Here is a 22,912-nt window from a genome sequence, read left to right as displayed (position 1 = left end):
CCACCAGAAAGGTTTAGGGGTGGACCAGCCCTAGTGAGAAAATTGGATGGTGCTCCTAGCAAAGGAGTATTCACCAGAAAAGCTTCACACAATGTATGTAATGTTATGTGACAAAGTCAGGCCTTGGGCTTCCTTTCAGCTGCTGTGTCATTCACACTGGTTTGCCCCTTCTCTGAGGCCCTGGACCTCAACCTCCTGGGGACTTCAGGGGAAGAGTCTCTTCAGATAAACCCCTTTGCTACATCCACCTTAGCATCTTGGCGAGGGAAGAGGTGGGGCAGATAAACCCCTTCAATAATCCTAAGTGTGGGCTGGTTGCGGTGGCTCATGCCTGTAATCCCAGCAGTTTGGGAGGCTGAGGTGGGTGGATCACCTGAGGTCAGGAGTTTGAGACCAGCCTGGCCAACATGGTGAAACCCCGTCTCTACTAAAAATACAAAAAAAAATTAGTTGGGAGCAGTGGCAGGCACCTGTAATCCCAGCTACACGGGAGGCTGAGGCAGAATCGCTTGAACCCAGGAGGCAGAGGTTGCAGTGAGCTGAGACCGCACCATTGCACTCCAGCCTGGGCAACAAGAACGAAACTGTCTCAAAAAAAATTAATTAAAAATAAATAAATAAAAAATAATAATCCTAAGTGTGGCCCAGGCATGGTGGCTCATGCCTGTAATCCCAGCATTTGGAGAGGCTGAGGTGGAAAGATCACTTGAGCCCAGGAGTTTGAGACCAGCCTGGACAACATAGCAAGACTCCATCTTTACAAAATATTTTAAAAATTAGCTAGGTGTGGTGGTGTGCACCTGTAGTCCCAGCTATTTGGGAGGCTGAGGTGGGAGGATCACTTGAGCCCAGGAGGTCAGGGCTGCAGTGAGCCACAATCACATCACTGCATTCCAGCCTGGGCAACAGAGTGAGACCCTGTCTCAAAAAGATTTAAAAAAAAAAAAAATGACACTCTAGCTCTGTCACAGCTCTGGTTCCAGCCTGAGCTGGAAGATGCTGACCATAGAAGTCACCCCTCCCACCAGAGGAGGATACAGGTCAAAGGACAAGGCAGAGCAGGGGGCACTGCCCTCCACATGAGCACATGCATCCACTCCCATGCACACACATGCAGAGGCACACGCACATATACCTTGGCCCCATCCGTGGTGTTGTCCCCACAGTGGAAAAAACTCAGCCTTTTTTTTTTCTGTCTCCCAGGCTGCAGTGCAGTGGCCCGATCTCTGTTCACTGCAACCTCCGCCTCCTGGGTTCAAGTAACTCTTCTGCCTCAGCCTTCCAAGTAGCTGGAACTACAGGTGCCCATCACTATGCTCAGATAATTTTTTTTTTGAGACAGAGTCTTGCTCTGTCGCCCAGGCTGGAGTGCAGTGGCATGATCTCAGCTCACTGTGATTCTCCTGCCTCAGCCTCCTGAGTAGCTAGGACTATAGGCGTGAACCACCACACCCAGCTAATTTTTTGCATTTTTAATAGAGATGGGGTTTCACCATGTTGGCCAGGCTGGTTTCGAACTCCTGACCTCAAGCAATCTGCCCGCCTCGGCCTCCCAAAGCTCTGGGATTACAGGCATGAGTCACCACACTCGGCCTCGCCCAGCTAATTTTTGTATTTTTAGTAGAGACGGGTTTTCACCATGTTGACCAGCCTGGTCTCGAAATCCTGAACTTAAGTGATCCACCTGCCTCGGCCTCCCAAAGTGCTGGGATTACAGGCATGAGCCACCGCGCCCGGCCTTTTTTTGTTTTCTTTTTTTTTTTTTGACATGGAGTTTTGCTCTGTCACCCAGGCTGGAGTGCAGTGGTCCCATCTCCGTTCACTGCAACCTCCGCCTCCCGGGTTCAAGCGATTCTCCTGCCTTAGCCAGCCTCCCGAGTGGCTGGGATTACAGGCACACACCACCATGCCCAGCTAATTTTTTGTATTTTTAGTAGAGACAGGGTTTTACCATGTTGCCCACGATGGTCTCAAACTCCTGAGCTCAGGCAATCCGCCCACCTCAGCCTCCCAAAGTGCTAGGATTACAGATGTGAGCCACCGTGCCTGGCTGAAACTCAGTCTTTATTCCTGATAGGGAAGAACCCAGAAAGAGGGTCTCTTCTCTCCCTTTCATCCTATGCCTCACTTGTCACATTCACACAGACATATACTCTCACACACAAATACACCCATATTGTACACATGCTCCTACACGTGGCAGAGAAAAGAGAAAGACTAAAGAAGAAGGTAGGTGGAAGACAGAGTGTGTGCCCAGAGGGCAGTTCCTGGGGTAGGGGTGTCAGGGTGCCCAGGGCATGGAGTGGGCAGGAGCCTTCATGGCTTCCTCTCTTCCCTAGCCAGCGACCAAAGGTCAGCCCAGGCAACTCAGCCACGTGCAGTCCGCCCACCCTGCCTGGTCAGGTCATGTGAGACCAGGACCCAAGCCTCATCAACACTCCATTGTCTTCCAGAGCCCAGCCTTATGCTGAACCTAACAAGCCCCCTCCAGCCCAGGACTGGTTGGTGGCCCTCCAGAACCTTTGGTTCCCTCCTGAGGGACCCTCTTCCGGGGTCTCACAGTCCCTGCCTTGAGGACAAGCTGGGTGATGTTCAGCCAGATCCCAACCCTCTCTGGGACTTTACCTCCCCTTCCAAGAAATGGGGAGGCGCTGGCCTTCCATTTGCACAGAGAAGGCCTAGGGTGAGGAGTGGGGAGCAGGGGAAGAAGGGCCCTCTTTCTCATGTTCCCTCTGGGGGCACATACCCCATCCCATGCCACCTCCTTGCCCATTCTCCAGATGCTCAGCAGGGAAGGAGAGCACAGCAGAGGGCCGAAGCGCGGCCCTGAAGGTCATCTTGCACGTCAGCACTGGGGCAGCCCCAGAACCCCTTGCGCCCTGGCTCCCCGCCTGGACCACAACACAGCCTCCTTTGACTCCTGTGCGCCCTCCTTCCCAAGATGCACACAAAGCCGTGGGCTCGTGGTTACTGCCCACGGGCCCCTGAGCCCCACAGGACCCACCCAGGGAAGGAGGCCGGAGCTGGCTGGCTGGCCGCAGCTCCCAAGGGGCTGGCAGGAGGGAAGGATCATGCACCTACGCAAGAATCTCCTGGTTCTGGGCAGAAAGCCCTCATAGCCGACCTCTAGGCCCTGTTCTACCCAGGCTGGAATGGAGTCAAAGACCTTGAGGACCCAGCTGGGACAGATTCTCTGCCAGTGCCACCTCTACCCACCCTTCATCCTGTTTACATCTTGCAAAAACAAGGACATTCACCCCTGCCACTGAGACTAAACCTGGAGCAAAGCCGCCCTGGCCCACCCTCTGTCTCCCACAGGGGAAGTCAGGTGGGGAAGGATGCTTGTCTGGGGGAGGGGGACTGGAGGAAAGCTGGGGCCGAGAAGCTCCAGCCCCTCTGGGGGCTTCAGTTAGGGGAGGGCTGCCCCAGCAGGATGACAGAGAGATGATTAAACCCACAGAGAAGATTGATAAGGGAGCTAAACAGCTGCAACTCTGCAAGGTAGGCTGGGACAAATCTCATCTTGTCCTGGCGGCACTCAAAGCACTGGGGGGCTGGGCCAGCCTGGCTGAGCTCATGACCTACACAAGCTCCAGAGCAGGAATGGGGGCAGGGGTGGCAGGCTGCTCCCACCTTCGTCCTCAGGGCCCAGCCCCCATTCCTGCCACTTCAGAGCTCCCTCCCTGCACAACACCCATTGGCACCTAGGCGGCGTGCCCCTCCTCCCCGGTGCCCCTTCACCCACAGCACCTCCGTCTCAGCTCTCACTCTCGGTATTATTAGATGTGATTTACAGCGGAAACGCTGAGTCAGACAAACCAAGACTTCCCCAGACAGAGGCAGTGGGAGAAGAGAGGAAGAGTCCAGGGCAGCTGGCCTCCCTGGGCAGGGTCCTCAAAGGGAGTGAGGAGATGGGGACAGGGGTCCCCAGCTTCCAGGATGAGTGGGAAGTTTGCCCCTCCTCTTTCTCCTTTCTGTCCCAGGCCCAGGATCCTCATCTGGGACTCCTGGATATTCAGACCCCTTTTCTGACTCCCAAGCAGTCTCTCAGCCTCAGTCCTGCCAGCCCCCGTCTCTTCCTTGGCAAGTTTGAGAAAACAGCCCAGGGATCCTGGAGCCTGGAAACGAGGTGGCTCTGCTGGGTCCTGTTTCCTCACAGCAAGGCCCCGGTTCAGAAGCCAGTCCCTGACTCCCAGAGATGAGAGGCAGGAAAAGTGCATGGCTGGGGTCCCAGCCCCCTACTCTACAAACAGAAACACGGGCACTGTGTGCTCCTGGGGCGTCCAAGGGCCCTCGAACCGGTGGAGGGCACACATTTCCGCTTCCACCTTGTGCGGAAGAGCACAGTGGGCAGGTCCATCTCTGCTCCCTGGGTCTCTGACTCCCTGGCAGGGAGGAACTGGGCATTGTTGCCAAAAATAAACGTTCCCTCTCCCGCTCCCTGGCTCCCGGCTCCCGCTCATTAGGATGCGTGGCGTTTGGCTGCGGTCCCACACCTTGCAGCTCATTATAAATATGCAGTCGCTGCTGGCGCTACCCCAATCATCTCTGCAATCAGAGCTTTTAATTAGGTTAATTAAATTGTATCAAATCTCGCAGGGACGCAGTTCACTGATGCTGATGAGGCAGCCAAAACAGACCCCAGCTCCTCCGCTAATGAAGGCCGCTGCCTGCCTGAGCCATGAGGGAGCAGGAGCGCATAATAAACGGGCGCGTCCTCTGGGAGGAGCTGCTGCCCAGGCCCTGAGCTCTGGGGACCTGGCAGGGGGTCTAAATCAAGCAGTCCAGGCTCCAGCTGCAGCAGAGGCTCCCACCCCGGAGCTGGCCCCTTCACACAAGAACCAGGGCAGCTTCAGGAGCCCAGGCGCTGAGAGCCTGCCACCCTTACATGGCAAACTTGAGGGGGCCCCAAAGATCCACTGACTCTGTCTGGGGCTCCTCTTTACTTCTCCCCCAGAATGGCCCAATAAGGCCAGGGCTCCCTCTCCTACACACCTACACACACACACACACACACACACACACACACACCAGCAGTTAGCCCTGTCACTGCCCCCGGATTGTCTTATTAGCCAGAGTGGCCAGGCTGAGACTAGAAAGCCCATCCTGCCACTGCCGGCCTAGTCTCCATCTGCTATGGAGACCATCTGCCCCTGGCAGGGGGCGGGGGTGGTCTACAATGCTACCAGCCAGCAAGAGGAGGGGGTGCTGCCCCCTAGGCTCCATGTGCCAGATGGACCTTCTATATTCACCTACCACTCCACCTCAAGAACCCTCTGCCAGGGAGGGACACCTGTCCCAGACCTCTTGGGATCAAATTAGCTAGGGAGGGGAAATGGTCCCTTCCTTCCCTGGTCCCTCGCCATCCTGAGCTCACTGCCCCATGCCCTGGCAATCCATCTCTAGGCACTGGAGATCACAGGCTTCAGAGCTGGAGGGCCCTGCAAAGGCCCTCCCCTGCCTATAAGCAGGAAGGCAGGTGCTGCCACCTCCAAAGGGGCTGTCCCCAACACTCCACTCAGCCTGACTCCAACCCCTCCCCTTAACCCCTCCGTCACTGGTCTCAGTGTAACTGAGCAGACGAGGAGAGAGGATGGGGAAATTTTCAGTGCTCTCGGGACAAGTTGTTTCTGCTATAGAAGCTGGGTTTTTTGGTTTGGAAAGGTGTTTTTTTTTCTTTTTTCCACCCAGTAATGTGAAAACATGAAACCTGAAACCAACCCGCTACATTTGTCACCTCTGAGAGAAGCCTTTGGGGTAACTGGGAGAAAGCTGTAAATGAGTCAGGCTGATTCAGGGCAGCGGGGGGCTGCCCAGCTGCCTGGGGCACCACAGTTTCATTAACCCGATCGGAGCACGGCCGTCAGGTGACAGATGCGGGGAGGGGAAAGGGCTTCCTTTCCATCCTCTGCTTACCCCCAAACACAGCAGCTCCCTTGATACATTCCTCTTGCCTAGAAAAAGCTGGGTCCTTAGCTCCGTTCTGGACGAGCCTCTCCTACCACCACACAGGAGCACAGGGCTGGACTGTCAACCACCCCAGCCCCAAGCAGTTTGTTCCCTTTGCATCAAGAGAAGCGGACAAGATGAACAGGCAGAGCTAGGTGTACGCTTCACCTAGAAGTAGATTGGACAAGACTTCCTAAATGTGACGATGATGGATCTAGGAATAGGGAGCCAGGAGATTCCTTACAGGGAGCCTGAGAAGCAGCGGAGACGTTCTTCCCTCTGGCCAGAGCAGTTGAGGAAAGAACAGGCAGAAGCATGAACTAGGTAGCCTCCTCTACACTCCAACCTCTCAGCAGTAGGCTTGGGAAGGGAAGCTCTGCCTCCCTTTGTTATACAGCTTCTCTCTGATCCTTCCCTGCACTCTTTGCTGAGACAGACCTGTGGAGACCTGGTTGGGTACAGAGGGCGCACCCTCTGACCCGGGGAGGCAGCTGCACAAGCCCAAGAGGCCTGCCAGGTCCGCCTCAAGACAGTACTTCAGGTCCGCCCCCAATTCCTCCACTCACCTGGGGCTTTGAGCCAAGACTCCCACCCACGGTTCAGCCCGCCCTTCCCCAACACTCTGCACATAAGGCTCCGGGAACTGGCACGCTGGGAGAACTTGAGGGGGGAGCCCAGCACCACACACCCATTTGCCTCACTGTTTCAAGTCCCAACAGGCCCTGGCCTCACCGGCCTCCACAGGTAGGCAGAGAGAGTCTGCATCTGCTGGCTGCCTTCCCTACTGGAGGACATGCAGCTCTAACTGCTCAGTGCCCCAGTCAGCAGCATGGGGGAGAGGACAGTGAGCGACAAACAGATGCTTAAAGCTGCACGGAGGGAGACCCCTCCCAGGTCTGGGTGGAACCACCCTATGGGAAACTTGGGGCTCTGTGACGGAGACCTCCCTGCATGGTCCTCACTAGAGACAGGAAAGAAAAGCATCTTCCTGCCCAGTCTTCCTCCTGGGGCCACACTCATCTCAAACTCAGGGTGAGAAAATCCCATTTCTTCATGGGAGCTCTCCCCCCTGGCATTAAATTCAATAAGCAAACACATGCAAGTACCTCCTAAGTACAAGGACACTTCTGAAAGAAGCCAAGTGTGCTGGGTGGGTGGACACCAAGTCCCTGAGAAGGAATCCCAGCAAAGGGGCAGCAGCTCCACCTGCTGGGCCCTTTTCCACCCTGGCACCAGGAAGCAGTTAGAAATCAGAAAAAGATTGGCTAGGAGCAGTGGCTCATGCCTGTAATCCCAGCACTTTGAGAAGCCAAGGAGGGGTGGATCGCCTGAGATCAGGAGTTCAAGACCAGCCTGGCCAACATGGCAAAACCCCGTCTCTGCGCCTGTAATCCCAGCTACTAGAGAGGCTGAGGCAAGAGAATCACTTGAACCCAGGAGGCGGAGGCTGCTGTGAACCAAGATCACACCACTGCACTCCAGCCTGGGTGACAGAGCGAGACTCCGTCTCAAAGAAAAAGATGAGCTTATTCAAGAATAAAGCTAGGGCTTGACACTCTCCCGCTTTGGTGGGAAGGGCCCTAGGATGTGGCAACAGACAGACTGAGCCAGGCTCACTGAATTCTCTGTTGGACAGACCTGAAGGGTCCACATCACCATAGAACCGCTGTTTGGAGACTTGGTTTGTACAAGAGACCTGAGCCAAACAAGTCCTGACTCAGAAAAGCCCTCCAGCTCCATAGGCTGCCCACAGCCCCCTTGGCACAGCTAGAGCAGTATGCCACCAACAGGCCAAATCACCCCTAGGCCAAGAAGGGCAGCTCCTAAGCAAACAATACTCTTCCCTCCCCAACAAGCCAAGAGTCTGGGGTCCCACTGAGCACCAAAGCAGCAAAGCCCTGGCCAATTCTCAGAATACATGGGGCTGGGGCCTGTCTTTGCTTAGTCACAGGGACAGCCAATCTCTTTGCTTAACATCCTTGAGCCCTGGAGACAGCACTCAGTTTAATAGCAATTCAGAACACCCAGCTCCTCTTATAGCACTCCGATTACCTTCAGCCTGGAACTCACAGTACACCAAAAGGATGGACTTTCCTGCTCCGTTTGGCCTGGGAGTGTGCCTCTTCAAATGTCACTGTTTGTGCTCCTGTGCCAGACGGTGCGTAGGTATGCCTGTACCTGTTTATGAGGCCTGAGTTATATGTGCTTTGTGCATCTGTGAACATGAGATTCCATGAGGCGAGCCTACCTTCATGTGGGTGTATGGTTCGTGAGAAGGCATTTAGGTCTATTCCCTATCCTCTCCCCCACTTTCCCACCCAGCAGGGGCAAGAGACCGAGCAGCAGCATCCAGCTGTTTGACCCCAGGATCAGACTGCTGCTTAGTCTGCTCACTCCCCTCTCCAGTATCACCATGACGAGTCCCTTCCCTGGTCTGATCCTCAAGTCTCTAAAACTGTCAGCATTGACTGAGCTCAGCACCTCCCCAGAAGGGAGTGCATATGCACAATGGGAAGCATTTCCTTCCTGAAGGCAAAACCTACTGGCTTCTGTTTCCTGGCCCTTCTTCCTGTTTTCCAGGGCCCCTGATTTAAATTCCACTGGGTACACCCTGAGGAAACAGGCTTCTAGTCTAGGCTTGTACAGGAACCTCACAGTCATGGGCACTTATTAAGCATTAACAATCTTCTTTTAAAGCCTTAAAATCCACACATGGCTGTTCTCCCTCCACGGGGGCGGGTAAGGGCTGAGCAAGCCCCCCAGCACCCCGCTCCCTGTTCTCCCATGTTTGCTCTAGGCATGTTCAGTCCTGTCCTTACTGGCCTTGGCCTATAATCCTGATAGGGGCAAACGAAGGAAGGAGAGAACCAGGGAAGAGAAAGAAGCTGGCCAACACACCCAGGGTCCATATTCCCAGAGTGAAGGTCTGCACCAAGCTATTCTAGCCTTGGAATTGTGAGTTGGCATGGAGTGCAGAGGACAGAGACACAGCCAGGCCTATTCTGATTTGAGCTTCATCAATAAAGAAGAGGTGCTCCCGTACGTTCCTTGTTCCAAGAGTTTCTATCTGCAAGTGTTAAGTAAGAGAAAAAAATTCCTCCTTGGATAATTTATGAAGCCACCTGAATAGCCAATAAAAGAAGAATGAGTGAGGGTAAAATCAGTCTATCCACTAGATAAAACACTATGCAATCATTAAAAATAATATTTATTTTAACGTTTACTCTAGCATATAGTACTGTAAAAAAATTTTGTGATGTAACAAACTGGGAAAGAGCTAATGATTTAATTAAAAAGGAGGACGTCAAATTGTTTACTGTAACTATAAAACACAAAAACATGGACAGAAAGTGATGCCTCGTTTTACAAAATGGAGGAAATCAACTAGACTACTCATAGTAATTGTCCACCTCCACAGCTCTAGCTCCTAGCACAGTTAAGTATGCAATAAATAGTTGTTATTATTGAATAAGCACTGGGATTAGGAATGAATTAATCTATTTTCCAAATCTGCTGTAATGAGATTCTATGTTTCATAACAAAAAAAATTAGGGGCCAGGCATAGTGGCTCATCCCTGTAATCCCAGCCCTTTGGGAGGCCAAGGTGGGAGGATCGCTTGAGCCCAGTTCAAAACCAGCCTGGCCAACATGGCAAAACCTGGTCTCTACAGAAAATTTAAACATTACTCAGACATGGTGGCACATGTCTGTGGTCCCAGCTACTCAAGAGGCTGAGGCAAGAAGATCACTTGAGCCCAGGAGTTCAAAGTTGCAGTGAGCCATGATCACACACTGCACTTCCAGCCTGGCAACAAAGACTCTATCTCAAAGAAAAAAAAAAATTATGTATATAAAAATAAGACTAATTTCACAATCCAAAAACAATTACAGAACGGAGGGAGATTTAATGTTGTCCATAGAAAGACATTAAATGTCAGACTGACAATTTAGTTATGGTTACAAACCGGAAAACCATGCCATTTGGAGTAATGGAATTTGAAGTTACTAGAAAAAGACGACAGATTTGTGATGCAGAATGACAAGGCTTATCTATAACATGTCAACGTTTTCGACGACTCTGAAATTTATAAATAGCCGGGGAGTTCACCGTTTCTTTCTTCACCTTCACTTTCTGAGTTTTATCCTACAAAAGAGTAAAAAGGTGATCAGTAAAGAGAAGGAAATGGTTTTGTAAAATCGAAAGGTTAATAAACTACCTATTAGACAGCCCCTGTTTCAGCCCTTCTCAAAGTTGAGAACAGACACAGCCCTACTGCCCAAGGCATCCACTGTAGGCAATGAATTAACTTCTCCCCTAGGCATCTACAAAGTATAGCTGTGTACAGTCCTAGGAAAATTGAGAAGGTGTTCAAGTAGTTGTTTCATTTAAAATTATAATTTTAATTCTCTCACGGAACCCCAGTTGAGAAAGGCTTACCTAAATGATCTACAAAGATAAGAATTTGACATTTAGAGGAATGATAAGAATATGAAAGAGGCATCTTATATTCCTCAGCTCTGCTATTTAACTACACAATGTTGTCTATTTTTAAACACCAATGAGTGACATGCACTGTTTTGTTAACCTGTTTAAATGTTACGGGAGCTGCTCATAAGCTATAAAGTTCATATGCTACCCGATCCTACCCTTTGCTGTTCCAAAGCACTGACTAATAACCCCCTTATTACCTTCTTAATCAAGGCGCATTTCAACACTGTCAGAGTAACAGACACTGGCTCAAACCACTGCCCCTGAGGAGCAGACATTTTCACTGGGGTTGATTTACACACAGCTGAAATCCAGTCTGAGTTAAGACCTTTACAAGAAAGAAAAGGGGAAAAAAAAAAAAAAAAAAAAAAAAGAGGCCTAAGGCTCTCTCTCCTCACCATAAGATCTTTGCGTGTTTGAATTTTCTGAGCAATAACGAACAATTTCTTCTCTCGTTCAATCCGCTGTGTCAGGCAGTTATACTGCTTTTGCCTTTCTTTAGCTATTCGCTGGAGAAGAAACACACACATTCTCAGTGAACAACGAACAGGACAAAAATGAGTAAGAAACTGTTTCTTAATCCATTTAAGCCAACTGCATAGTTTCATCAACTCCCTCCTTTCACCAGAATCAACATAACGTGGTAACAATAAAGTCGCCCATTTTAGGAACATCACATTCTGGAGCTGAAAGGAACCCTGGGCCAGATGCAGTGGCTCACGCCTGTAATCCCAACACTTTGGGAGGCTGAGGAGGGAGGGTCACTTGAGCCCAGGAGTTCGACACCAGCATAGGCAACATAACGAGACTGTCTAAAGGAAAAAAAAAAAAAAATTTATTTTTTTTTTTTTTTTTTTTTCGTTTTTCCCGAGGGAGTGCAGTCGGGTCTCAGGTTCACGCCATTCTCCTGCCTCAGCCTCCTGCGTAGCTGGGACTACAGGCGCCCACCACCACGCCCGGCTAATTTTTTGTATTTTTAGTAGAGACGGGGTTTCACCGTGTTAGCCAGGATGGTCTCGATCTCCTGACCTCGTGATCCGCCCGCCTCGGCCTCCCAAAGTGCTGGGATTACAGGCGTGAGCCACCGCGCCCGGCCTGGAACCCTGTAGACTATCTTATCGAAACTTGTCATTTACAAATGCAGAAAAATGAGGCCCAGAGAAGAAGTGGTCCAAGGACACATGCCTCACCTGGAGCAGAGTCAGGACTGTCCCCCTCTCACAAATCCCAGGAATCTTTCCACTACTACACTAAGCTGCTTCAATCTTTGTGTGAGTGCCACAGTCACCTGAGATGATGGCAGGAATGAATCAGTGTTGGAAACCCTACACAAAGTGAATGGAGAGCAACAGAAGAGTCCGCAACAGAAGGGTCCCCAGGCAGTGTGCTGGTGCCTGAAAATCTCACCACTCAGAAAGCAGACGAATTTTTTCAGCAGAAGCTGACCTGAGAATTCTCACTGCTAATGACTCCTCAAAGATCAGTGGGGTCCTTACATTTTGGGGAACCATCAACCTCAGAGAAACTGACGAAAGCTTTGGGATTTTTTTTTTTTTTTTTTTTTTGAGGCGGAGTCTTGCTCTGTCGCCCAGGCTGGAGTGCAGTGGCACTATCTCAGCTCGCTACAACCTCCGCCTCCTGGGTTCAAGCAATTCTCCTGCCTCAGCCTCCCTAGTAGCTGGGATTACAGGTGCCCGCCACCATGCCTGGCTAATTTTTGTATTTTTAGTAGAGACAGGGTTTCACTACATTAGCCAGGCTAGTCTCGAACTCCTGACCTCAAGTGATCCACCTGCCTTGGCCTCCCAAAGTACTGGGACTACAGGCGTGAGCCACCACACCCAGCCTGGGATCTTTCTTGAGATAAATGTACATACACGTTTGTAAAAGGTTGTGCAAGCACATATACCTATCTGCACAAAATACCAGTGAGAAAGGGGGGTTTTCACAGACCTCCTAAAGCTCACTCATGAGTTGTCTACCCACTCCAAGTTACAGACAAAATATCCTTGCAATCCACCCACAAGCAGTCTCTTAATAAAAATGATTTTGCAGTAAACAAAATAGAAAGAAACAACATTACTAGACAAAAATGGCAAAAATCTAAACCTCCCTAACTTCTCAAAAGCTATGCTGGTGAACTATTCTACATGGGAATTTGGAATAGTAATCTCTTTAGAGACTACCACAATTCTTGAGAAGCGTCAGTGACACGGCTAATTGAAAGTACACCTAATTGCCGGGCACGGTGGCTCACGCCTGTAATCCCTGCACTTTGTAATCCCTCACAAGGTCAGGGGTTCAAGACCAGCCTGGCCAAAATGGTGAAACCCCGTCTCTACTAAATATACAAAAAATTAGCCAGGTGTGGTGGTGGGCACCTGTAATCCCAGCTACTTGGGAGGCTGAGGCAGGAGAATTGCTTGAACCAGGGAGGCAGAGGTTGCAGTGAGCCGATATCATGCCACTGCACTCCAGCCTGGGTGAGAGTGAGACTCTGTCTCAAAAAAAAAAAAAAAAAAAAAGTACACCTAATTGACAAACAACAGGGTTATCACAAGAACACTCGTGAGCAAGCTCTTTGGCTGGAAGTGTTATCTACAGAAGGAAATATTACTGGGCCTTAGACTTCAACAATTCACGGATTCTAGCACAGTCTCACAGCAGTGGTTTCAGACAGCTTTTGTTTTCGCTTTATTGCACAGACTGTCAGATTTATGGGATTACCCAATATAGTCAAACTAATTAGGGGTATTTATATTACTAAAGCAAGTTTAGCTGCCTCTGAGCTAGAGAAAACTGCTGTGAAATTAAACATTGGAAGCAAAACTGATGCGGTGTAAATGATTCAAATCAAAACAGAACAGCTGTCTGCTTGAAACACATTGACAGCATTTTTTTTTAATGAATCAGTCAGAAGAGTTCAACTCCAGAAGGCTTTGAGGAAAAGCATGTCTTCTGCACAACCCAGTTACAGTGACTGAAAGCACCATAAGGAAAAGCCAAAACAAAATTTTTGTTACAATACACAATATGAAAGACCTTTTGGGCAGGCATGGTGGCTCACGCCTGTAATCCCAACACTTCAGGAGGCCAAGGCGGGAGGAAACACTTGAGCTCAGGAGTTTAAGACCAGCCTGGGCAACTTAGCGAGACCCCATTTCTACAAAAAAAAATTTTTTAATTAGCTAGGCATGGTGGTACACATCTGTAGTCCCAGCTACCCAGGAGGCTGAGGCAGGAGGATCACTTAAGCCCAGAGACTGCAGCGAGCCATAATCACACCATGGCACTCCAGCCTGGGTGACAGTGAGACCCTGTCTCAAAAAAATAAAAACACAGAAAGATCTTTTGATGTGCATATTCACTGCTAAAGGTTCAATATTAAAGTATTCCAAATCCTTTAATCTTCAGCAATCCCTTTCTCTGCATTTTCAAAACACTGGCATCTGTTACAAGTATTAAAAGCACAAAGAGCAGGGTCAGAATTGGGATTCAAACCCAGGTCTAAAGGCCAGAACCTAAGCTTCTGACCACTATACCTCCTCCGATCATTGAAATCAGGGAGCCCTTCTCCACTTCCATCCCATCATCAAATCCTCCTACAAATTCACTTTTTTAAGGGAACTCATGAGTTTCCCATAAATAAATAATTATTTTAGGCCAGGCACAGTGGCTCACGCTTGAAATCCCAACACTTCGGGAGGCCAAGGCAGGCAGATCAACTGAGGTCAGGAGTTCAAGACCAGCCTGGCCAACAAGGTGAAACCCCATCTCTATGAAAAATACAAAAATTAGCTGGGTGTGGTGGTGCACCCCTATAGTCCCAGTTACTGGGGAGGCTGAGGCATGAGAATTGCTTGAACCCGGGAGGTGGAGGTTGCAGTGAGCCAAGATCACACCACTGCACTCCAGCCTGGGAGACAGTGAGACTCTGACTAAAAAATAAAATCAATTTTAAAAATTCTTTTAAATGCAGTGGCAAAAAAAAAAAAAAAAAAAAAGAAAAAAAAAAAAAAAAAAAAAAACACCTAGATTCCCCTAAACTCACATGTGAAGAACAACAGAGAAAATTACCTTAAGTCCGGTCTGATTGGTAACTCCTTTCACTTTTTCTTTCTGCAAGGTCTCTATCCTGGGCCTATTAAAGACTCTGTCGACTAGCTCCGGGGCTGTCTGCAGGTGAGTTGCAACGTCAAACTGTTCAACTAAAATTCAAGACAATCCTTAAGGCACTGTCTGTTTCTAACACCAAATGACACAGACTGGCATGGTAGACTGTCCCAGAAACCTTCAAACATTTCATACCTTCCTTTTTGGTGTCAAAAAAGAACACATGCTTGTTCTGTTGCTTCCCCTGGAAATCCAGCAGATGGAGCTCTGATTTTAGTCTTTCAATTTTCTAGAACACAGAATATGGTCTCACTTTATATTAGATTCTTCTAGGGTACCAAAAAAAACTGCAAAAGTTTAAACCATTTCACATCATTATTGCCAGCCAGCAAAGAACTTGCTTTATTCTTTTAAAGGAAAGGATCCCAACACATATCAGGTACTGGGCTAGGCACTTCCCAAGACGCACTTAGTCCTTGCAACAGTCCCCTGAGACAGAAAGGAGGGAAGAGGCCGGCGCGGTGGCTCACGCTTGTAATCCCAGCACTTTGGGAGGCCGAGGCGGGCGGATCACGAGGTCAGGAGATTGAGACCACGGTGAAACCCCGTCTCTACTAAAAATACAAAAAATTAGCCGGGCGTGGTGGCGGGCGCCTGTAGTCCCAGCTACTCGGAGAGGCTGAGGCAGGAGAATGGCGTGAACCCGGGAGGCGGAGCTTGCAGTGAGCCGAGATTGCGCCACTGCACTCCAGCCTGGGCGACAGAGCGAGACTCTGTCTCAAAAAAAAAAAAAAAAAAAAAAAAGAAATGAGGGAAGAGCCTCAGGGAGTTGAATTTGCCCATTGTCATGGGGCTAGTAATTTATGGCAGTGCCAGAACTCAAACCTAGGTCTGTCTCATTCCCAAACCTGAACTCTTTCTACTCTACCATGCTAACTATATACTTCTAAATCATTATTACAATCAAGTGAGATTGTAAATGCCAGAAGAAATTAATGAATAACTTGAGATTGATGAATTTAAGTTTCCTTTCTTAACCAATAAAACCAATCAGAACAAAGAGTGAATTACCTTAGCTTCTGCAACCCTCTTCATTTCTATATATTTGATGTCCTGAGTTCTCATCAGCTTTAGCTGTTCTGGGGTTACTTCTTCCTTGGTCTCCTTAATAATATGTACTCCATCCTAAAATCCAAATTTAAAAGATATATTCCTTATTAGATTAAAATCATTAATAAGTTGTTGGCACAGTGCACGGCTAGAACAAAGACAACCATAGGCCAAGCACGGTCGCTCACACCTATAATCCCAGCACTGTGGGAGGCCAAGATGGGTAGATCACTTGAGGTCAGGAGTTCAAGACCAGCCTGACTAACATGGTGAAACCCCGTCTCTACTAAAAATACAAAAAATGAGCCAGGCACGGTAGTGTGTGCCTGTAGTTCCAGCTACTCGGGAGGCTGAGGCACGAGAATCACTTTAACCCGGGAGACAGAGGTTGCAAGGAGCCGAGATCGCACCACTGCACTCCAGCCTTGGCAACAGAGAGAGACTCCATCTCGAAAAAAAAAAACAAAAAGACAACCAAATGCTGTATGCTAACAGCAATCCTAGACACAGGCCCCTGAGGCGTACGTTCAGTGTAGCACCTCCAGTCATCCGTCCTAGAACAGCTCCAGGTGTAAGACAACCCAGATTCAAAGGCAAAAATGCACGCTCCTCTGGAAGTGGAAGGTTTGCCTTGGACACTGACCAAGAGCACCTGGAGTAACCAGAGAAGGGTTACATTAAGGCCAAGTATTCTTCCTCTCCATCTCCTCCCTGTCCTTATTTTCCAATGTGTGGAGCTCAAAACACCAACCAAGCCATTGGGCACCCACCTGGAGTTTAACTCGAGTCATTTTGTAGTAGAATTCATCTGGATTTTTTTCAAGAGCCTTCTTCCGGAGAGCTCTGAGATATTCTTGTTTTTTACGGTAGTCACTAAAAGACAGGTTAAATGAGGTTCATAGCAAAAAAAAAAATAGATAATTTTAAAAAACCAAAAACCCACAATAAGCAAACTTTACAAGCATCTAAAAGGTCACACAGAGTGAAACTCAAAAAAGCCAAAGCAGTGACTGGATCTGATGGACACTCCACTGTCACTGAGCTGAGCTCATGTCTTCGCAGGGTCCACAATCTAATCAACAGTTCCTATTCCAGTGGAACCTGAAATTAACTGTCCCCAGCCCACATATGTTTCAGTGCCATTTATATCATTACAGGGAGACACCAAACAAAGTACAAATTAAAACTCCTTAGACGGATATGGTGCAAGCTTGGGCACCAAATGACCACATATAATTCAGAAACTACACAGTACAGTATAGCGCAATGACTAGAATCATGGACTCTGGAGCCAGACAGCATGGGTTCAAATCTGGACTTAACAACTTCTGGCTAAGTAAACTTGAATAAGTTATTTAACCATCCTGCATCCCAATTTCATTTGTAAAATGAATATGGTAATAGTAACCCATCTCAGAAGGTTGTTGGGAGGGACAAATCAGTGTAAAAATGGTAAATATCCTAGAACACTGCCTGGCCCAATAACAACACTTAATTATCATTAGCCTTAAAATCTCTGGGACCTACAGAAACCCATTTAATCTATCACCACCATCTAAACCAGGGGCATAAAAAGGACCTCAGCTGAAATGTATGGCTAACAAATAATTAAGAAGTATTTCGCAAACAAAGTGCTAACAGAGAAGAAGAATGGGGATAATTGTTTTATAAAATGTTTTCAGAGTTCATTATCACCCACGCTTGGTCTCATGAATCCATCTTTCACATCTCTTCATTCCACATCACACACATGGTGATGTAAGAGACTCAACAAATGGAATTTCAGATTATATCCTGCACTTCAAGAAAACAAAGAGAAAAAGATTCAGCTTTGGGCTCAAACACCAAGGCAGAGCCAAATCAAAGCCACTATGAGAAAATGATCTGGAACAACATAACACAAATAATTCACAATGCAACTACAGTTAAATAAACAATGATCTGCCTAAACAAAGAGAGAAATTTAGGGTCACAGAAAAAATTATCTGACAGGCTGCCAGAGCTTTGGCCATTTTATCAATGGCAGGAAATTATCCCCTGTTGGACACTCAGGCAATTCAGCTGCAGTGCAAGTAGGTTGTAAGCTTTCTTGGCAGCACCTCTACCAGAAAGACTGAACTCACTCTGCACGAAGTTTGTAATCTTTCTTTTTCTCCAGCAGGCCCAGATGTTTTCGAAAGCCAGGCTAGAAGACAAAAGAAAAAACAACAGTGCTTAGTTTCCTCCGCGAACACATATCCAAATCAACATGACACCTAACAGGCACAGGAGTCTCTGGAGCGCTCAGTAAATCCAGTCCTTGGAGCTAACCCACAACCCTGTTCCTTCCCCTCCCCACAACTGGGCTCTGCCCAAGGATGAGAGGGACCCTGCCAGCACCAGACAGGTCACAAGCATTGCTCTAGTAGGTTTCTTGGCCTATTAAGGACAGAGAGAGGCAACAATGACTCGGCACTAAGCAAGCAGTTGCCAGTTGTACTAAAATTACTACCAACTTAATCCAAGGGTTTATAAAATACTACGAAGGGAAAACATAGTAACAGGGAGGCAACTGTGGTAAGGGAGCTAAATTTAGAGTCTGGAGATGTGGGTTCAAATCCAAGCTTTACCTCTGAACAATCTGTGACCTTGGGCATGTCACTTAACTTCTCTGAGCTGCTATTTCCTGACTGTAACATGAAAATAGTACCTGCTTCTCCAGGTTACTACACTGAGGATTCAAGGAGCTTGTGTAAATGGTAATGCCTGCACACGGCTTGACACGTAGCAGCTTTCCAGCGTGAGTTTACTATTATTATTATACTTGTGGTACTAGGTGCGAGAAAAAAGTATGACAGAAAGTACTTTCTCTGACGTAGACTTGGAGAGCATGGGAGGTATAAGGATTAAATCTTGGTATGATCTTTCTACATACTACCATTGTTGAGCACTTAGTGTATGTCAGGGTCTTGCAATGTGCTATGCTCATTACACAATTTCATTTAATCCCCACCACAACCTTGGAAAGAAGGTGAAACAGGCACTATTGTTACCCCAGTTTTCCATAAAGGGAATGAGGTTTAGAGAATGATATGCCCAAGAACACAGAACTAATAAGTAGCAGAGCCAAAACTAGAACCCATTCTCCCTAGGGCCATCACAGTAGACTGAGTCCTCTTCTCTTGCGAATAATCTTAACATTTTGGGAAATGCATACACTTCTCTAGTGTTTAAACTTGTATAATAGGCTGGGTGCAGTGGCTCATGCTGTAATCCCAGCTCTTTGGGAGGCCACGGTGGGTGGGTCACCTAAGGTCAGGAGTTCAAGACAAGACTGGCCAACCTGGTGAAACTCCATCTCTACAAAAATACAAAAATTAGCCGGGCATGACGTCGGGTGCCTGTAATCCCAGCTACTCAGGAGGCTGAGGTGGGAGAATTGCTTGAACACGGGAGGTGGAAGTTGCAGTGGGCCAAGATCGCACCATTGCACTCCAGCCTGGGCAACAGGGCGAGACTCCGCCTCAAAAAAACAAACAAACAAAAAACTTGCATAATAATTTGGGTAGGAGTTTTAACAGTCAACTTTCTCATCTTTTATCTTTCAAGTGATGCAATAAATAACTATTTAAGGCCAGGCTCACACTTGCAATCCCAGCACTTTGGGAGGCTGAGGTGGGCAGATCACTTGAGCCCAGGAGTTCGAGACCAGCCTGGGCAACACAGTGAGACCTCATCTCTACAAATTAAAAAAAAATAAAATAAAATTAGCTGGGTGTCACGGTACATGCCTGTGGTCCCAGCTACTCAGGAAGCTGAGGCAAAAGAATGGCTTGAGTGAGGGGGTCGAGCCTGAAGTGAGCCGTGATTGCCCCACTCACTCCAGCCTTGGCAACAGAGGGAGACATTATCTCAAAAACATAAGTAAAATAACACCAAAGCTCCCCTAATAATTTTAACTTTAATTACAGCAAAGGGAGGTTGATAGAGTAGAGAAAGCAAGCTAAAGGGTCAAAAGAGCAACAACATGAGGTGAGGCAGAAATCTTGAAATCTCTCATGTCCACCTGAATGTACATCCACATTACAGAAGGAAACCTGGTATTGTATCTGAAATAGTTTAGGTAATAACACATACACCCTCCATACAAAATATCTTCAGTAGCTCTCCTGCTCCCCTACTGAAGGATCTACAGGATAAAGTCCAAAATACCCAAATATGGAACGTTTGTGTCAACAGTTTACCCACCTTTTCAAGATGGTCTTCTTCTCACCTCTTCCACATAGGCCTTCTGTTCCTACTCAGCCATGGCCATGTCATGCCCACAGCCAGCTTTGAAAGCCCTCTGTCTTCTCTGCTAATCCAATTCCACTACTTACAACTGTGACTTTGGATATACCATTCAATCTCTTTAAGCACCAGATTCCTCATTTGTAAAATGAGGAATGAGGGTAACATCCACCTCATAGGGATGTTGTAGGATTACATGAGACAATTGTAAAAACATGCAGGGCTGTGCCTAGCATATAGTAAGTGCTCAAAAGGTGATAGTTTTGGCTGGGTGCAGGGGCTCACGCCTGTAATCCCAGCACTTTTGGAGGCCAAAGCGGGTGGATCACCTGAGGTCAGGAGTTCGAGACCAGCCTGGCCAATCTGACAAAACCCCATCTCTACTAAAAATACAAAAATTAGCAGGGCATGGTAGTGTACACCTGCAGTCCCAGCTACTCGAGGGGCTGAGGCAGGAGAACCGCTTGAACCTGGGAGGCGGAGGTTGTAGTGAGGCGAGATTGTGCCACTGCACTCCAACCTGGGCAACAGAGTGAGACTCCATCTCAAAAACAAAAGTTTGATATATGCTATTAAGCAGGAAGACTGAACTGTAGTTAAGAGGCCTTAGTTCTATCCCATCAGTCAGCTGCACAACTCTTTCCCCTGCCTTCCTCATCTGTAAAACGAAGTTGGAGCACATATGTATGTCTAAGGGCCTTTCTGAATCAGATATTAAGCACGGGATTCCTGACAGTGTATCAACTGATTCTGCATATAAGCTTATTTCTACTCAACCTCCCTACACAGGCACACCCACCATAGAAATCCTAGAACTGTTTACTCTGCCTGAATCTGGTGTTTGTAACTGGACAAGTCACCACTCTGGACCTCAGTTTCCTCATCTGTATAATGGGAACGGAAAAGGCCAACATTAAGGGGTAAGGCATAAACAAAAAGCACACGTGGCAGATCTTCATGAATCACAAGCCCAGTGTGATGATGATACCACATTAGTAACCACAGTCTCTTCGGTCAGGGCCCCCATATGCAGCAGGCGGAGCTGAGCATTAGACGTGGGATCCAATTTCAGCCCGGCAGTTGTTGCCTATATGAGCTCTGACCTCAACTCCTCAGAAGAGACCAGGCACTTGACAGACATTAACTCAATCACCACACTGAAATCTTCCAGAGTAGGTTTTATATCCCCAAGGAAAAGCGGGCAGCCCCTGCTTTTCCAAGAACGGAAACGACAAATCCCGTCCACTCGTTCCCACGAAGCTCCGCCCCAGCCACGCCAGCGTCATTAGCATACATTTACGTGCATTTATATACAGTTTGGACCTGGATCCCACGGTGGCGACAGGGTTGGGGCGAGAGTAACACATGGCGACAAAGGCCAGCACTCGTGGGGCCTATATGGTCCTACCTGGCTTCGCTCTCGGTGTTCCCGCTGCCGGGACTTAGCCGCCTTCCGAAAAGCCGCCGCCATGTCTGTACAGCCTTGGAAAACCTCAGTGGACAACGCCGGATCTGCACTGCCTCTGCCGCCAAGTCCACTGATTCCTACCGGAAATAGGCCTAGCCGCCGGTGGTTTAGAACCGCCCGCTTCCTCTAAGCAACCTATCCGGAGCCGGCTTTCAGGAAGTACGTCATCCAACAAAGGCAGTCACCGCAGGCTGCTTCTGGGAAGTGTAGTTTCCTAGATCTAGTCTCGTGACTCTATAAGAGCCAGTTCTTACTCGCTAGCGCCTGTCCACGCTACCCAGATCTCGCCTTCGCGCTTGGCCCGCGTGGGCACCTGGGAACACGTGGCTGGCACTGGCCTCCGTCTGAGCTGGGCTTAGCGTGTGCGCATGTGCAGTCACTTACAGCTCGGCACGGGTTGCTGTATCTAGGCGGTATGTTTAAAGCTAAAGCAGTACGGATTTAACAGTGTTGGGCTGGCCGGGCGCGGTGGCTCACGCCTGTAATCCCAGCACTTTGGGAGGCCGAGGGAGGCGGATCACGAGGTCAGGAGCCTGCCCAACATGGTGAAACCCCGTCTCTACTTAAAAAAAAATACAAGGCCGGGCGCGGTGGCTCACGCTTGTAATCCCAGCACTTTGGGAGTCCGAGGCGGGCGGATCACGAGGTCAGGAGATCGAGACCACGGTGAAACCCCGTCTCTACTAAAAATACAAAAAAATTAGCCGGGCGTGGTGGCGGGCGCCTGTAGTCCCAGCTACTCGGAGAGGCTGAGGCAGGAGAATGGCGTGAACCTGGGAGGCGGAGCTTGCAGTGAGCCGAGATTGTGCCACTGCACTCCAGCCTGGGCGACAGAGCGAGACTCCGTCTCAAAAAAAAAAATGTTGGGGCTCAGGATGCGCCACTCCAAAATATGACTGTGGAAGGCCAGAATATGCCACCCCAAAATATATATTTCTCTGGCTTATTTCTTTCAGCTGGTTATGCTGAGAAACTGCAGACACAGGAGTTGCTCTGAAAAGCTGTCCTTCCTTTTGTAGAAATAAATTTACACCTACAAAGGAAATCTACATTTTTTGGTGGCGCACGGGAAGTTACCAAGAGGAGGCGGTACCTGGCTGTGGAGGGTGACGCCATGGGTGGGGCGGAGCGTGTGGGATCCGCTGGGAGCCTCGGATCCCCGACAGTTTTGCAGAACACTGATATCTATGGACTCTAAAATGGACTTCATTTAAAGAAACCCACGGACCATTAATGGACAAAAACATGAGTCAATATGTATTGTGGCATTCAAATCCTAGCACTTTGGGAGAGCATCAAGTACCACGTTTTTGAAGACCATGGCCTATCATCATTATGCATTCAAGATTTGAGTTTGAATAACCTCAACAAGACTTAGATCTTCTTCAAAAGCTTCAAGTCTCATCTGCATTAAAGCTCTCCATTGAACCCTCTCACAAAAGTACAAGCTTAAAGGGACTAAAATCCATTAATACATTCCATTTTATATCCCTTCAAAAAAAAAAATAAAAAAA

General features: G+C 48.4%; 1 protein-coding gene across 1 annotated transcript; it reads right to left on the bottom strand.

Moving 5' to 3' along the window:
• Window positions 1-9,141: 9,141 nt before the first annotated feature.
• On the bottom strand, window positions 9,142-21,493 carry UTP11 (UTP11 small subunit processome component). Its single transcript, XM_032160314.2, has 8 exons — window positions 21,339-21,493; window positions 17,785-17,846; window positions 16,432-16,534; window positions 15,623-15,736; window positions 14,747-14,840; window positions 14,516-14,646; window positions 10,837-10,947; window positions 9,142-10,093 (listed from the first exon to the last, which is right to left on the bottom strand). The coding sequence occupies exons 1-8, from the start codon at window positions 21,399-21,401 to the stop codon at window positions 10,010-10,012; spliced, it is 762 nt and encodes a 253-aa protein (XP_032016205.1). The 5' UTR covers window positions 21,402-21,493; the 3' UTR covers window positions 9,142-10,009.
• Between the last annotated feature and the right edge of the window lie 1,419 nt (window positions 21,494-22,912).

The sequence above is a fragment of the Hylobates moloch genome, unplaced genomic scaffold, assembly GCF_009828535.3.
Source record: "Hylobates moloch isolate HMO894 unplaced genomic scaffold, HMol_V3 SCAFFOLD_8, whole genome shotgun sequence".
NCBI lineage: Eukaryota > Metazoa > Chordata > Mammalia > Primates > Hylobatidae > Hylobates > Hylobates moloch.
This window is presented reverse-complemented; position numbering and strand designations above follow the sequence as displayed.